Source organism: Rhodnius prolixus, unplaced genomic scaffold (assembly GCF_049639745.1).
Source record: "Rhodnius prolixus isolate KJV_2025 unplaced genomic scaffold, Rpr scaffold_9, whole genome shotgun sequence".
Taxonomy (NCBI): Eukaryota; Metazoa; Arthropoda; class Insecta; order Hemiptera; family Reduviidae; genus Rhodnius; species Rhodnius prolixus.
This window is the reverse complement of record NW_027411604.1, coordinates 16,270,646-16,289,297: the sequence shown is the minus strand read 5'-3', so window position 1 is coordinate 16,289,297 and position 18,652 is coordinate 16,270,646. Positions and strand designations below refer to the sequence as shown.

Here is an 18,652-nt window from a genome sequence, read left to right as displayed (position 1 = left end):
GTAACTTATTAAGGTAGAGACTTCTCCCCAAATGTCTCATTTCAGTGTTTACTTATGATCCTACCACTTAAATAAAATTAAGGAAGATTATTTGTGTCTAAAATTCAGAGACTAAGGTTAAGTCTGAATTTTAAAATCAATTTTACTTGTTTTCGAAAATGGTGCCTTTGATTTTCTTTCTTGTATTGTAGGAAAATTTGTTTTTAATTTAACCTATTAAGAGCCTCCGTAAAGATGTTTTCGACCGGAGCACTTGCAATTTTTTAGCATCATTCACTACTTTTATATCATTTTAAAGTTTAAAGATAACCCTTTACGAAAGGGCATTTGCATTGGTAATTAAATTATAAACATCAAATATCATGATGGGTTTGTTAGAAACCTAATAGAAATATAACAAGAAAATATATTTTTTATTCACTGCCAAAATACAAAATTGCATAACAGTGGAGCTCGACCCACTATAACTCATACCTTGAGCAATACATTTTAATTAATACGAATTCTTAAAAAAAAAAAAAATTATTAAAACTATTTACTTTAACATTAAAATATTTAAATATTTAAAATAGCCAATAAACAAATCTTTAAAGCGGAATGAAAAAACATGCACAAATAGGTATAAAACAAACATTTCACAAATATATTATTAATAATCAATTTTTAAAAAAACAATAAAATCCCTCAAAAAAATACCAAATATACAGGTACCAATACTACAGAGCCAGCCCTTCATTTACAACAGCAATTCTAATTTCTTTTCCCTCAGACTGAGAGCCTGAATGGTGAAACAAAACAACTCATTTATTTCCTCAATGGTGTTCACATTTAGGAGTAATAATGATGCATCTGGAAGGCCGATAAATCTGTGCAAAAACTTATTTCTCATGGCAGAATACAGAGGACACACAAGATAGAAGTGCGACAGATCGTCTAACTCTTTTAAATTGCATAACTGGCATACAATTTTAGGGTTAAATATATACTTCTTCCCTAGGACCCTAAGTGTTGGATATTTCTTAGATGCCAGCCGTAATTGGGAGAGCAATTTAATTTTAGCCAGGTGCACCTTCAGTGAGAGATAAGACCCGTCAATTAACAAGGGGGGCAAAACATGTCTATAGTGTAAATTATAGGCAGCACCGTGAGCAGTATCAAGATCCCGACTTAAACTGTTATTGGTACATTTCTCAAACATATTTTTCATATTTCGTTTTAAAAGTTCAGGATTCTGAGCCTGCCATATATCATGAGCCCCCATAGTAACGAGGGAACTAAATAAATATGTGGCCCAATTAAAAGGTATCTTTCTATTACCCATAATCTCAATTAATCTTGTGAAGCAAATATTAGGTAAACTATCTTTTGGCATAGTCAGCAATTTATACCACCACTTTATACTTCTTTTAAAAACTGCGACCCCCAAATGTGCTTGACAAGTCTCCACTCGTACGTATGAGTCCGGTGTATGTATTGGTAGGCCCAACAATAACTTAAAAAACTTTATCTGTATTTTTTCTACCATATCAATGTAGGGGAGGGCCCACACTTCAGAACAATAGAGTAGAATACTTGAAACCAAAGAATCAAATAAACGAATTCTAGGCTGCCATGTATCACATTTGGAACTATTTAAAATTTTTAACACCTGAGGAATCGCCAGCTGACTCTTTGCAACGAAATGCTCAGAAGCTTTCCTAAATTTTCCACTAGAGGAAAAAGGGACTCCCAAATAAATAAAATCTGATTTTACTTCAACCACTTCTTTGTTATAATAGAGAGGTTTAATATGTTTAATCGGTCCTGCTTTCTTGAACGGCACTACAACGGTTTTAGCTACATTTACTTCAAGTGAGTTTTCCTCGCAATACTTGTAGAGTATATTAAGCTTATGTTGAGCGTCTATCCATGAGGAAGCCAAAAGAACAATATCGTCTGCGTACAACAACATTATTAATTCTTTATCAGCTTTAATATTCACGCCCTGTACGCCGTTAAGCTCGAAAAACTCCCTAATATCACTCAAAAACAATGAGAACAACAGCGGACTGAGTATCTCCCCCTGAAGTACTCCTTTAGAGATTTTTATTTCGTTTGATTTGAGATCTCCCTCTACTACCCTCATTGCTGCACCATCGTAGAGCTTCTTAACAATTCTAATAAATTTTGCACTGACGCCTATCTGTAATAATTTAAGCCATAACTTTCCATGACAAACAGAATCAAATGCCCTACGAAAATCGATAAAAATTCCAAACAACCTCCTTCTTTCTAACCGCAGCTGTATATTAATAACGGAACTCAATATAAAGATCCCATCACGACATCCCTTTCCTCTCCGGAACCCTAACTGCTCTTCAGGCACTACATTGTGTTTTTCCGCCCACCCAGCCAATCTCGTATTAAGTATGTATGTAAAAATTTTAACTATTGTATTAACCAAAGATATAGGTCTATAATTTAACGGGTTAGCCGGATCACCCTTCTTATATAACATCTTAGTATTTACTTTGCTCCATTGTGGAGGGATAACTTCCTTATTCCAAATGTTATTAAACATATTTAACATATAATGCACCCAAGCTGGGGGAAGGTGTTTATAAAGCTCATTTTTTATTAAATCCGGGCCCGGGGCTTTTTTTCCTTTTGCCATACCAATACTATAATGAAGTTCCTCCAGAGTAAAATCAGAATCCATCTCGGGGCAATAGACTCCAAAGAAATGGATATCATCAAACGCATACTCAGGGAATAATTTATTATAAAAATCTTCCCAGATCTTCATACTTAGAATATTTTTAGGTTGCTTTTTGCTTCGAAAATTTCGTACTGCCTGCCAGAAATCGCTTGAATTTTTAGAGGAACTGAAAACAGTTTGTATCTGTTTAAAATAGTTATTTTTCGCTATGCGTACAGTAAGTTTATAATTATTTTTTGCCGACAAGTATGATTTAATAGAATCTTCCCGAAATAAACTCTTTTTACAGTCTTTATACCGCTTATTAACCAAATTTTTGGCTCTTCTACACTCGCAAGTAAACCATTTCTTATTTTGAATCTGGTTTTTCCATTCTTTATATTTTACAATTATACCGGTGTCACGAGCTATATTTTGCAATGTGTTACAGAAATGATCACTCAAATACTCAACCGAGGAGCTGTTAAAATATATACCTACAGAACTGTCCAGCTTGTGAGAGAAATGCAACAATTTATTCTCATCTACTTTAATTATTTCCCTGTAGCTACTTATAACATTATCAGCGCGTACCCCACTGCTATTATCCGAATCAATCCGTTCTACTTGTATTTTTAATTTGCAAATTAAGTGATCAGAAAAAGAATTCATTGGCACCACATCAAAATGACGGCAAGACTCCAATGCAAGGCAATCTATCCATACCAAATCTATCACACTTCTCCCCTGCGGCCCAATAAATGTATAATTTCCCGGACAGTCACTATATGTTCTGCCATTACAAACAAACATACCGTTACCTTCCAGTGCTTCACACAACTTGACTCCCCTAGTATTCACCCCTTTATCCAATGATTCCCTCTTTCCATTAAAGCTTGAACCCAAGAATATATCATCTTCTAATGTGTTCAATTCCCCTAACCTAGCATTAAAGTCGCCTCCCAATACAATACCAACTTCTCCATACAGTTGTCTTATCTTAATTAATTCTTCATCTAAATTTAATATAACTTGATCAAAATCTATATCCGGTTTTAAATAAATAGTACCTAAAACTAAAGAATCATTTCCAATTTTTAAAAATAAGAAAATCCATATGTTACAACTACTTATTACTTTAACCATTACATTCAAACTCTTTTTAATTAATATTAAAATTCCTCCGCTGGCTCTGCCTTTCGAAAACCTTTTTTCCGCTTTGCTACAATATATATCGTATTCAGTTAAATAAAATGGAATATTGAAGTTATCCGCACTCAACCATGTTTCACACATACAAATTATGTCTAATTCATGTAACTTATTTATTTCGGTAGCGTCCATGTTGTAAAGAGTACCCATACCTCCAACATTCCAATATCCCATATTTATAAAAGCATATTCGAATTCATAAAAACAATTATTTATTACTTTATTCCCATCTTTAAAATTAACAGAATTCACCTTATTTGAATCTTCGATTTGGTCGCCGTTGTCTTCATAACTCACCAGGTTTCCTTCCGAAGTCACTAATTGCTATTCGGGGCTTATATGTTTTTTCTTCCTTTTGGATACAGATCGGGGCCTCCTTGCAGAAGTAGAAGCAGAAGCCCTAGGTAGAAACCTAATAACTAAGTAAGAACAAACAAGTGTACAGGGGCCAGCAATGATTAATTAGTATTTGAAAATAGGGAGATGAACGTCAAGAACTGTCGCTCCCAAGATAGTCCTCTTGAACATTTACAATTGCTTTTATGCAAGAGTGTATTGTGGAAGATGCAATGAACCAACATTTCAGCCTGTAAATGTCTCCATTAAATTAAAAATTTGATACAATAAGTGCTAATATTTTAAAATTGCAAGAAAACACAATGGCAAAGTATTGAAACGATTCAATTGTATTAAGTAAAATAAACTCTAAACAATTATTAATAAATACATCTGTGAACTCTACTAGCTAAGAAACTAGTAAAATTGATTAAAGTTCAAAACAAATCGTGGTTACTCTGTTACAGATGTCCATTGATTTACATCAGTTTAGTTTCTAGAACTTTTCTAATAAACCCAAATAATTCTAGAAAGTATAAATCAGTTTAACATGCTTACAACATTGTATTAATTGTTTTATTTTATTACTAACTATTAATTATATTATTGCTATCAATAAATTCAGTTTTTTTACATTTAAAGGTATTACTGCTATGCGCAGGTGTATCAGATCAATCGTAGTTGTGGTCTCATAATGATTTACCCTGACTGAAACTTTCTTAATGTTCTGTTAAGCAAATTAACTATCTTCTAAAAGCTGTCGATTTTACATATATTTTCCACTTTGAAACTTGGAAAACTTTCAGCTTACTCTTGTTTTTTATCTTTATTTAGTTACTTTACTAGATTTTTAGCCACCACTGTCTCCTTCGCTGACAATGATCTTGAATGTTTATATAATTTTTAATTTTTACTCTGGAGCAATCAACTCTAATTAATTTTTTGAATCCTTAGATATAATACTTCAGCTTTTTTGGAATTTATTTTGTGTAAACTTAAGCATTAGTTTCCTAATCAAACAAAATTATATAAGTATAAATGTTGAGGTTATTAAATATTCATAGACTGAAGTATTAAAGCTTTGTGTGTCTTTAAGAATTGTTTAACTTTGACCAAAACTAAATTTAAGTTATTGAAAATTAGCATATAAACTTAGTATTTTAATTGAGTAATATTTAAAGAGAGGTACAGTATTGTGAAACCTTGGAATATTTCCATTTAAATTCAACCAGCCACTAACTTTGTTGTCAAATAAAGAAAGTAAAATAAGCTCAAAAAGTGCACTCTATTAGCCAGACTCTGAACGTCTTATTTAACTCGGCTAACTTACTTTCAACAATATTAAATACAGAAGTCTCTTTTCCATTTATTTATCTCTCCAACTTATAATAGGTTTTTAGCTTTTTTGACGGGGTGGAAGGCGTACTTGTTTCCAGCTCTTCCATTTTCCAATAACTTCTATTACTTTTCTGTGATCTTTTTAAAATTATTTTTAAAAAGTTTGTTTTTCTACATTTACATCCCCAAACTTAAGAGAACTCCATTTATGGTCAAGCAAGACTACCAAAATACTAAAGATATAATAAAATCTTAGCATGTAAATTAATTACAAGAAAATTTAAATTGTAAATAGAAAACATGCTATAAAAATTATATTTTTGAACTTGATTAATGAGAAGAAATGCCTCTATTGCCACTGAACATATTATTTCTTTGAAACTGGCCAACGACTATGTCGAGAGCCATGGATTTATTGTACCTACTCAATAACAGTCGTACAACTAGCTTGTGCAGTACAAGGAATATTGCATATTGTTTTGGAAAAGCAATCTAAAAATAAAATTGCCCATATATCTAATATTTATTATTTATGTTGCAGAAAGTATGGTGGTGCAGAACCATGGTTCTTATTCATATGTGGCATCACATTTGAACATTTGTGCGTAGGAAATGGCATTTCAATGTCTGCAGTTTCTATTGATATTCATGTGTATGTTGCTGAATTGATAACCCCATTGACAAGGGTGTTCCAAGAGCATTGGTTCTCCTGTCTCAAGACAGTCTGTATTCCCCCATATCAATACCCTGAACTCTTACTTCTTAAACATTACCATTTTTTCTATCGTTTATTACTTCTTTATTGACTCAAAAAAACAATAATAATAAAATTTAGCTGACTTTTTGGCGAGTTTAATGTCCAACTACTAGAAAACGCATAGAGGTGGTTGTTGAAAGCAGAGTTCTTATTGAACTTAGTAATGCTTTTTTCGATAGGCACAGCTATACGCCTTCATGTCACTAATTCGTTGCGTGATTTTTGCACTATTTTATGGACTAATAGAAATTACACAGAAATGTAAATTTAACATTGAGAAAATTACAAATTACAGCAGAGCCAGATCGAAAAAAATTCATCTTAGGCACAATTAGGTGTAAGTAGTAAGCGCCATAAGATAAATATATTACTTTATAAAAACTCTGATTACCAAAACGATATGAATTTAACAATTTAAATAAAATAAGTTAAGTACATAGGTTTAACAAGTGGAATGTTAATGCATAATAATATGCATGTTCCACGTATAACTTTTTGTTTTTCAAGCCTTTACTAAGTTTATTTGATTTAATAAATTTTTCTCGGTTGACGAAATGGCGAGTGAGCCTCTCAGGTTTACTGAAGATCTATTTTCCAGAGGCTACAGTAACCTGTAGCTTTTAGCATTTTTTGTTTTTCTTTTTAACCACTTTCGAATAGGATAAGATTGTTCCAAACCATGGTCGTGAATGGTTCTCCTTTTTACGAACCACTATCACTTTCTCATATCACTCTCGATCCTTAAAGAAGAAGAAACAATAAAACTTTCAGCAAAAACTCAAATTGTAAGTTTTCTGTTTGGTTAACCAAGTTTCATCTAGATTTTTCTTTCACAATTTTTAATTATTAGCAACATTAAATTTAGATTTAGATGTCAAATTACCTTGACTGTTCTTACGGAAAACTGTGCTTTCCTACTAATAGAAAACTAAAGCTGTAGCTTGCATTGCCTCTATTTTAAACAAGTGTTTAATAGTAGTCGCAGCACTGTAATGAGTGCAGCACAGTACGAACGGACTTCTCCAACGACAAGAGTACATATTAAGGGATTGTTATGAAACTTCACTGAATTTTAACTAACTCTGCTACATTAGACAATCTTATTGAAATAACTGAAAAGTTTATTTTTAAGACGTCTGTAGAGGACATTTTTTGTTTTTTTAATCATTGATCAAGTTGCTTGTTGAAAACAAAAGAAATAAATACAACTTACCTTCGTCTCGCCTGATTTAATATAACACACAACTACGAGGGTCTAAGATCTAAGATTAAATAAGGGCGGCCACAAGGCCTACGCCACTGCGACCCCTTTGGATCTATTGTGGCTCCCCGACTTTTAGAGCTCACCCTCCAGACCCGTCCGTTTAATTAGACTCTTAATTCTGGAGAGTGACTCCTGGGTAAAGCTCTCAGGCCTTGGTTTTTCCTCCCCGAGAAGTAACATCCTTAGCCATACAAGCCCCTCACACTGACACAACACGTGCAGTGCAGTTTCCTCTTCTTCCTGGCAGAACCTACAAAGGCTGTCATCTGCCAGGCAACTACGAGGGTCGTTTGAAAAGTCCGTGCAAAGTCAGAGAGATAGCACCACTGGCGCGTATCGAGGTTATGTTTAGTTAGTAGCATCTCTTGGAAGAACACACACCAAGTTTCAGCCAGATCGGTCTATTTCTTTGTGTTTGGCATTCGTTTGAATCGAGGAAGTCGAGTGATTTTCAAAAAATGGACGAAAAAGAATTCGTGTGTTGATTAAACACTACTTTATGAAAGGCAAAACGCCTCAGGAGACTAAAGAGAAGCTTGATAAACATTATGGTATCCCTGCACCTTCGATTAGAACAGTTTATAAGTGGTTTCAAAATCAGCTCACACCTTGTGGTCGCAAAATTAAAACTGTCCGGTAGGACAGTTGTATAAGGGTTGATGGTCAAAAACTGCACGAAAAAGCGTAACGTTGAAAAACACCCAACTTTGACAATTTTTTTCTCTTTTTCTATAAAAGATAAAATTCCCAAATTTTCTTTAAAATAAAGGGCAAATCCTCCTTTATGACTGTAATTTTTTGCAACAACCCAGATCTAATAGGTTTTGAGAAAAAAGTTGCTGAAAATGAGCAAAAACGGCTTTTTCAAAAATTGTTGTTGTTCTTGTTCTTGTTGTTCTTCTTCTTCTTCTTGTTGTTGTTACCTTTTTTGTAAACAACGTAGCGCCTAAACGCGTGAACCGATTTTCATGAATGAGGTGTCATTCGATTCGGAATTTTATGTAGATGTGCCTTTTGGGGGTCTCGGCCCTGTACATTGAATGGGAGAGGAGTTAGCCCCCTTTATGTAAGGCCCCCTCCAAAATTATTATTACTAATTACTCTGTAAATCTTGGCCCGATTTTGATAAAATTTGGTAGGATGATAGGGTTAGGGCTCCCCTACCTAACAATAAAGCGACGATCTGCTCTTACACTTGTTAAGGGGAAGTATAGCAATCGTTTCAAATTATCGACACGTGAACCGATTTTCATGAATGAAGTGTCATTCGAATCGAAATTTTGTACAGATTTGTACTTTAAAAGTCTCGACGCTATGCCTCATAAGGAGGGGAGTTCGCCCCACCCAAATAAGGCCCTTTCTGAAACTATTATTACCAATATTTCTACAAAGCTTAGTCCGATTTTGATAAAATTTAGCACGAAGAAGTGATTAAAGCTCCTCTATGTGGCTGTGAAGTGCCATCATGCTCTTACACCTACTAAGAGGAAGTACTGCAATCGTTAAAATTATCAATGAGTGAACCGATTTACATCAATGAATTGTCGTTCGATTCAAAATCTTTGCCTTTTAGGGAGAAGTACTGTAATCGCAGTTTATTTTTCTTGCTCCTCTTAAAAGGAAGTACTGAAATCGCAGTTTAATTTTGCTATTTACGTACAAATACCTTCCTATTTTATTCAAAACGCTTTCTCAAAAAAATGGTTATTGAGGATGGTTTGGGGACCGTAACTATAATCATTCTTTAAAAAGATCTCTCCAGTGGTAGTTACGGTTCCGATTTAACACCTTATCAGGTTATAATGATAGAATACCTTATTCCAAATTTTAAAAAATCTGTAAAGCAGACGTAACTTTGCAAATAGACAAAAAGGAAAATCTATCCAAAAGGTACAAAAATCTCCTTAACAAAAACTTACAGTTTTAAAAGTTAAGTATAAGGGTTGATTAAACGCCAAAAGGTACACAAATCAGCAGTTCCCAACATTTCATTAATACTTCATTGATATAATTTAAGTAATTTTACTGCATTAACTTTTCCTTCACATTTTTTAGAATTTATTAGATGTCACAGACCCTTATGCTGGCCAGTTCATTCATAATATTTTTTTATTATAATTATGATAAAATGAGTGATGAATTATTCTGAGTAGTCACATATACATGCATGTTAAAGTAGAAAAAAACAAAGTTAGAGTCGGCCACTTTTTAAATTTCAATCACGGAGGATTCAAAACAATATTTCAGTCTTAAATTCGTCTTACCGAAATATTCGTGAGCACAAATAACATACATTTAATAACAAGTAGATTATTCAACAATATTTACTCATTTCTCAATTGTAATTTAATTTAGTCCCCCTAATTTTACTTATGGTAAAATACTGGAATAATTAGCTGTCCTAAAAATATGCATATCTTTATTTTCTTTATTTTATATTACATATATATAACATTGTGGGAAGAACACCTAGATTGAGAATGTAATTGAAGAAAACTATATTATTTGCGATAAAGCCAGATTATTTATTACTTATTATTACAAACGTTTGACTACAACATAAAATAACAATTACTTTAATCGAAGAATGAACTTAAACCAATGATTTTTATTTAAAAATAAAAATAAATGCATAAAATTATTGATGTAAAAAAAGTTTATGAATTTTTTAGCCTCTTATTTTTTTTATATTTTTTATAACGTTTTCTTTTTCACCTGTGATTAATAGTTTGATTATTATAGATAAATAGATATTACAGTCAATCTAAGTTAAATGGTGTGCTACTTGAGTAAATATTTTGTAGACGAAAATGGCCAGCATAAGGGTCTGTGACATCTAATAAATTCTAAAAAATGTGAAGGAAAAGTTAATGCAGTAAAATTACTTAAATTATATCAATGAAGTATTAATGAAATGTTGGGAACTGCTGATTTGTGTACCTTTTGGCGTTTAATCAACCCTTATACTTAACTTTTAAAACTGTAAGTTTTTGTTAAGGAGATTAATGGAAATAGGGTTCCAACTCGTTTCACATCCCCCTATTCTCCAGACTTGGCTCCCTCGGACTACTATTTGTTCCCCAATATGAAGAAATGGCTGGCGGGAAAAAGATTTTATTCAAACGAGGAGGTGATTGCAGAAACGAATGGCTATTTTTCAGACTTGGACAAATCCTATTATTCGGAAGGGATCAACAAAGTAGAGCAGCGTTGGACGAAGTGCATAAGCCTAAAAGGAGACTATGTTGAAAAATAAAAAAGGTTTACCCCCAAAAATTAAGTAGTTTTTATTTTTGCACGGACTTTTCAAACGACCCTCGTAAGTTGGATGCAATTAAAATCGGAGTATCTAACAAACATTTAACATTTCAATTTGATGGACTTTGTGCTAGTTTAGCCACCCTGAAGAGAGAGCTGGCTCTGCTTGGCTCGAATGTGGCCTTTTATTTGCAGGACCTTGTTCTTTGCTCATAAAAAAGGTGATGAAATCATGTACTTCTTTCTGGCGAAAAAAAAACAGAATTTTTTTGATTTGCAACCGAAGCCTTCTCAGTGCACTGTTGGCCTCCGCACTGTGTTCTCATCCTACAAACAATACTGATCATTACCAGAAAATGAATTTAGTGGCTTCTAAGAAAAGAAAATCTAAGAGAAGCCTATATTTGTTATGTATTTATTTAGACACCATTTGAAGTTTGCCTTATTCTTAGGTTCAATGAATAAATTTAAAATGATTGTTAAATTTCTAGTTAACTAACAAGTTTCAAATTCTTCAATTCTCTAAGCATAATTTACTTTGTTTTTTGTATTATTTTATGCAATAATATAGAAGCGTTACCTAAAATACAAGTTTTTAAAAGTGTCTCACGCGCAGTAGTCTGCTATGGCTCCCAAGTTTGGGGCTTTCAATCTTATGAAATCTTAGAAAAATTTCAAAGATTTTTTATAAAGAAGTTGTATGGTTTACCATTAGTATCACCTTCTTACATGTTAGCCATAGAGACTGAGTTGCCTCCTTTTGAATCCTATACCCTTCATTTGCACATAAAATATTTAATTAAAGTTCTTTCTTTACCTGATCACCGCCTATCTAAAATTGTTGCCCTCCATATTATTAATAATAAGGTCTATTGGTTTAAACATTGGCTCACTCTCTCCAGGTGTTACCAATATGATTTTCATTTCTCTTTGGTTGACCCTTCTGATTGTCCTAAACAACTTCTGCAACTTTCAGATGCTATTAATAAGTCTCGTCTGGTGGAGTCTGTAAATCGTGCATTAGCATCCGACCGGTTTTTATTGTATAGAGTCTTGATTTCGGACCATCGGGAAAAGGTTACGGTCTCTTTCTCCGAGAATCTAAGCCACTCTGAACTTCGCTTATTTAAGCTGAGGGGAGAGTTACTATATTTAAATGGTAGACCTTGGCTTGAGAGAGATTCCGACCTTGAAATGTGTTCTCTTTGTAACTTCAATACCCGCGAAGAGATATATCATTTTCTGGGTGTGTGTCCTCTATTGGCGGAATTTCGAGTTCTTTATTTCAATAAGCTAAAAAAAACTCTTGCAAGGGATGAAATTATTGCTTATTTATCCGGCCAAGTAAATCCTCGCCCATTGATCCGCTATGCTCGTCATGCTTGGAGAGTTCGGTATATCTGGATTGTGGATTCTTCTTAGAATTTCTTTTCATGTACATTTCATTTATTTTTTGTAATATTTATTTTGAACTTTTTTTCGTTTTTGTACATTCTTATTTAATTTGTTATAAATGTTTTCTTTTTTGTTCTGTAACAGTTCACTATTATTATTTTATGTTTATAATTTTTATTTATTTATTTTATTCATTTTTATTTCATATCTTTTTAGGTCTAGCTTTCTTTGTTTTATTGAGAAAGAGTATTTTCATTTAAACATTAGTAAACTCTGGCAGACGGCTGCATGTAGCCATGCCTATTATACTTTTGTACTGAAAATTTAATGTACTTATATACTTTTTAAAAATAAAGTATTATTATTATTATTATTATTATTATTATTATAGAAGCGTTACTACCATAATGCAGCACAATTACAAAAGTGCTATCTTCTTCATGGTATTGTAATATTTTACAAACTAGCTTAACAGAAATTTTGGAAAGACTATTGACGTATTGGTTTAATAAACTAATCCTCTTTTATTTTTCACAAAAACAAAGTATATTAATTTCGAATATTCAAATAAATATCTCTTAAAATGATAATGGCACTTGATAAAACGTTGCAAAAATGTTTACTCTCTCCCACGCTACTCTCTAATTATCCGAGATTTTCCTTTACTTTCTAGATAATAGCCAATAAGCTGCTTATTTTAAATACCATTTTGGGACGCTGTAAATTCACTTTGAAAAGTTTTTTTTAAATTTATTATTAACTTGTTTATAAGCTGATCTGAGCTCTATTTGTTAAAAAAAGAAAAAAATTATTTAAACAAATACAAAATCAATCTGTTGTCATTTTCTTTTGTAGATCGAGAAACATGACATTTAAAAATTGTCTATACTTATTGTATTGTCACAACAGTGATCAATACGTGATCTTCGGAGGGAGTATCCCACCGTTTTTATATGTTTATGTGACAATATTCTGTCGATTTGAACGTGCAATTTTTGACTTTATTAAGTACCTAGCCATTGATGCACCTAGAAATGATTATACGGTTTGTCTGCGTGAAAATAAATGAACAAATAAAAGGTTTTTAATAATTCGCTAATTTTTAATAATAATACAATATAAACATTATTTAGGAAATTGCTGTTCTAATACAAGATGATATGGTTTAATTCTACTATATCTATACAGGAATCCATTTATCTGTAATTCTAAGAATAATTGTTTAATCGGAAAATTGGAAGTATGTTTATATAATTCCCAAAATGATACAGGGGAGAGAGAGAATTCAGGTTAAAACCAATCAAAATATCTGGATGGGTCTTGGTAATAAACATTATTAGTGGCTTCCTAATCGCTTTGATCCCAAGAAATTGGTAAAATATCTAAATATAAGTGTAGTATATAAATTAAAAATTCTCTAACGTGTCGAGGATAGAGACGTAGATGCAAAGAAAATGCATTGTCATAACAAAAATGTGTTTAATTATTGTTAACTTAGGATAAGAACATTAAGTTTTATTTTTTACATTTCAATATACAAAATATTCTATTCATTATTTATTTTTATTGATTTTAGTTTATATTTGTACTTTTGTAATTTAATAGACAGATACTGAAATATTATGAAATATGAAAAACATACTTATTATATTTTACTATTTCTTGTATTTTTATATTTAGAGATGCTACAAACCATTGTGTTATTTTTGCCTTCAAATTTTTTAATTAGTCTTATATTCTCAAATTGCACTCGCTAATTGAAATATATCTTTGGTTTTTACTATTTTCATACAACTTCTTTCCATTAATTTGATCGATTTTCAATTTTCATGCATCTTAAGAGTGTAGTAACTGCTGTACTCAGAAGATTTGTTTTGGTTCTTCATTTCGGAAAATTGATTGGAATCTGCCAGCAGATTTATTGAACTAACTGGTTTAACATTTTAGTCAGGATGCCCGTTGAAAAGACCCTTGCAATACGAGAGAAATTTTATTTATACCAACTTTGAATTGAGTACTCAAACCCTACTTTACCCCATTTCTCTGGGTCATCATGGTCCACACATTGAAGCTGGAAATACGTATTTTTCTTTACTGCATCTAACAAGACAGCTAATTCTATTCTACCATATCTATAACCATTATTTTCCTAAGCAATTATTTATTTTGTTTGTTTTGCAGTTGGTGATGTGGATCAAGTGTGTTTGGGTGGCCTGTCTGGTGGGCGCTGTCCATGGATCCTTGCAGGACACACGAGCACACAATCTTCTGCAAGACAAATGGGAGCCTCCACTACCTCCGGCTCACAACACAAGATACTATTTCATCGACCAACCACTTCGCCCTCAACCACCATTACAGGTCTTTATTTTTATTTCTTTTAAGGCTAATCCTTGATTGTTCTCGCATAGTCAATATAATTTGAAAAATAACAAGTAAAAACCATTGGAAAAAGTGGAAGTTGTTCCTTAATTTCACTGAAATTCTGCTGTTCTTGCATTTGATAGTTAATATTAAGGCCAATGCTAGATTGTACATGTTGGGTCGATCTATTTTGGACATCAAGAAGTAAAAAGCATTGGAAAAGGTGGAAGTTGTTCCCTAATTTCACTGGAATGCTGCTGTTCCTGCATTTGATAGTTAATATTAAGGCCAATGCTAGATTGTACATGTTGGGTCGATCTATTTTGGACATCAAGAAGTAAAAAGCATTGGAAAAGGTGGAAGTTGTTCCCTAATTTCACTGGAATGCTGCTGTTCCTGCATTTGATAGTTAATATTAAGGCCAATGCTAGATTGTACATGTTGGGTCGATCTATTTTGGACATCAAGAAGTAAAAAGCATTGGAAAAGGAGGAAGTTGTTCCCTAATTTCACTGGAATGCTGCTGTTCCCGCATTTGATAGTTAATATTAAGGCCAATGCTAGATTGTACAAGTTGGGTCGATCTATTTTGGACATCAAGAAGTAAAAAGCATTGGAAAAGGTGGAAGTTGTTCCCTAATTTCACTGGAATGCTGCTGTTCCTGCATTTGATAGTTAATATTAAGGCCAATGCTAGATTGTACATGTTGGGTCGATCTATTTTGGACATCAAGAAGTAAAAACCATTGGAAAAAGTGGAAGTTGTTCCCTAATTTCACTGGAATGCTGCTGTTCCTGCATTTGATAGTTAATAATAAGATCAATGCTAGATTGTACAAGTTGGGTCGATCTATTTTGCACATCAAGAAGTAAAAACCATTGGAAAAAGTGGAAGTTGTTCCCTAATTTCACTGGAATGCTGCTGTTCCTGCATTTGATAGTTAATATTAAGGCCAATGCTAGATTGTACATGTTGGGTCGATCTATTTTGGACATCAAGAAGTAAAAACCATTGGAAAAAGTGGAAGTTGTTCCCTAATTTCACTGGAATGCTGCTGTTCCTGCATTTGATAGTTAATATTAAGGCCAATGCTAGATTGTACATGTTGGGTCGATCTATTTTGGACATCAAGAAGTAAAAACCATTGGAAAAAGTGGAAGTTGTTCCCTAATTTCACTGGAATGCTGCTGTTCCTGCATTTGATAGTTAATATTAAGGCCAATGCTAGATTGTACAAGTTGGGTCGATCTATTTTGGACATCAAGAAGTAAAAACCATTGGAAAAAGTGGAAGTTGTTCATTAATTCCACTGGAATTCGGCTGTTCCTGCATTTGATAGTTAATATTAAGGCCAATGCTAGATTGTACATGTTGGGTCGATCTATTTTGGACATCAAGAAGTAAAAACCATTGGAAAAAGTGGAAGTTGTTCCCTAATTTCACTGGAATGCTGCTGTTCCTGCATTTGATAGTTAATATTAAGGCCAATGCTAGATTGTACATGTTGGGTCGATCTATTTTGGACATCAAGAAGTAAAAACCATTGGAAAAAGTGGAAGTTGATCCTTAATTTCACTGAAATTCTGCTGTTCTTGCATTTGATAGTTAATATTAAGGCCAATGCTAGATTGTACATGTTGGGTCGATCTATTTTGGACATCAAGAAGTAAAAAGCATTGGAAAAGGTGGAAGTTGTTCCCTAATTTCACTGGAATGCTGCTGTTCCTGCATTTGATAGTTAATATTAAGGCCAATGCTAGATTGTACATGTTGGGTCGATCTATTTTGGACATCAAGAAGTAAAAACCATTGGAAAAGGTGGAAGTTGTTCCCTAATTTCACTGGAATGCTGCTGTTCCTGCATTTGATAGTTAATATTAAGGCCAATGCTAGATTGTACATGTTGGGTCGATCTATTTTGGACATCAAGAAGTAAAAAGCATTGGAAAAGGTGGAAGTTGTTCCCTAATTTCACTGGAATGCTGCTGTTCCCGCATTTGATAGTTAATATTAAGGCCAATGCTAGATTGTACAAGTTGGGTCGATCTATTTTGGACATCAAGAAGTAAAAAGCATTGGAAAAGGTGGAAGTTGTTCCCTAATTTCACTGGAATGCTGCTGTTCCTGCATTTGATAGTTAATATTAAGGCCAATGCTAGATTGTACATGTTGGGTCGATCTATTTTGGACATCAAGAAGTAAAAACCATTGGAAAAAGTGGAAGTTGTTCCCTAATTTCACTGGAATGCTGCTGTTCCTGCATTTGATAGTTAATAATAAGATCAATGCTAGATTGTACAAGTTGGGTCGATCTATTTTGGACATCAAGAAGTAAAAACCATTGGAAAAAGTGGAAGTTGTTCCCTAATTTCACTGGAATGCTGCTGTTCCTGCATTTGATAGTTAATATTAAGGCCAATGCTAGATTGTACATGTTGGGTCGATCTATTTTGGACATCAAGAAGTAAAAACCATTGGAAAAAGTGGAAGTTGTTCCCTAATTTCACTGGAATGCTGCTGTTCCTGCATTTGATAGTTAATATTAAGGCCAATGCTAGATTGTACATGTTGGGTCGATCTATTTTGGACATCAAGAAGTAAAAACCATTGGAAAAAGTGGAAGTTGTTCCCTAATTTCACTGGAATGCTGCTGTTCCTGCATTTGATAGTTAATATTAAGGCCAATGCTAGATTGTACAAGTTGGGTCGATCTATTTTGGACATCAAGAAGTAAAAACCATTGGAAAAAGTGGAAGTTGTTCATTAATTCCACTGGAATTCGGCTGTTCCTGCATTTGATAGTTAATATTAAGGCCAATGCTAGATTGTACATGTTGGGTCGATCTATTTTGGACATCAAGAAGTAAAAACCATTGGAAAAAGTGGAAGTTGTTCCCTAATTTCACTGGAATGCTGCTGTTCCTGCATTTGATAGTTAATATTAAGGCCAATGCTAGATTGTACATGTTGGGTCGATCTATTTTGGACATCAAGAAGTAAAAACCATTGGAAAAAGTGGAAGTTGTTCCTTAATTTCACTGAAATTCTGCTGTTCTTGCATTTGATAGTTAATATTAAGGCCAATGCTAGATTGTACATGTTGGGTCGATCTATTTTGGACATCAAGAAGTAAAAAGGATTGGAAAAGGTGGAAGTTGTTCCCTAATTTCACTGGAATGCTGCTGTTCCTGCATTTGATAGTTAATATTAAGGCCAATGCTAGATTGTACATGTTGGGTCGATCTATTTTGGACATCAAGAAGTAAAAACCATTGGAAAAAGTGGAAGTTGTTCCCTAATTTCACTGGAATGCTGCTGTTCCTGCATTTGATAGTTAATAATAAGATCAATGCTAGATTGTACAAGTTGGGTCGATCTATTTTGGACATCAAGAAGTAAAAACCATTGGAAAAAGTAGAAGTTGTTCATTAATTCCACTGGAATTCGGCTGTTCCTGCATTTGATAGTTAATATTAAGGCCAATGCTAGATTGTACATGTTGGGTCGATCTATTTTGGACATCAAGAAGTAAAAACCATTGGAAAAAGTGGAAGTTGTTCCCTAATTTCACTGGAATGCTGCTGTTCCTGCATTTGATAGTTAATATTAAGGCCAATGCTAGATTGTACATGTTGGGTCGATCTATTTTGGACATCAAGAAGTAAAAACCATTGGAAAAAGTGGAAGTTGTTCCCTAATTTCACTGGAATGCTGCTGTTCCTGCATTTGATAGTTAATATTAAGGCCAATGCTAGATTGTACAAGTTCGGTCGATCTATTTTGCACATCAAGAAGTAAAAACCATTGGAAAAAGTGGAAGTTGTTCCCTAATTTCACTGGAATGCTGCTGTTCCTGCATTTGATAGTTAATATTAAGGCCAATGCTAGATTGTACATGTTGGGTCGATCTATTTTGGACATCAAGAAGTAAAAACCATTGGAAAAAGTGGAAGTTGTTCCCTAATTTCACTGGAATGCTGCTGTTCCTGCATTTGATAGTTAATATTAAGGCCAATGCTAGATTGTACATGTTGGGTCGATCTATTTTGG

At 33.3% G+C, this 18,652-nt stretch overlaps 1 protein-coding gene across 4 annotated transcripts in view; it reads left to right on the top strand.

Moving 5' to 3' along the window:
* The window catches only part of Dh44 (corticotropin-releasing diuretic hormone 44), a 222,266-nt gene that overhangs the window by 192,885 nt on the left and 10,729 nt on the right, over positions 1–18,652 (top strand). For all 4 annotated transcript variants that reach the window (XM_074127559.1, XM_074127560.1, XM_074127561.1 and 1 more), the window contains one exon: positions 14,419–14,598. In XM_074127559.1, the coding sequence (XP_073983660.1) occupies positions 14,425–14,598 (174 nt within the window). In that variant the 5' untranslated portion in view covers positions 14,419–14,424. The remainder of the gene's footprint in view (positions 1–14,418; positions 14,599–18,652) is intronic.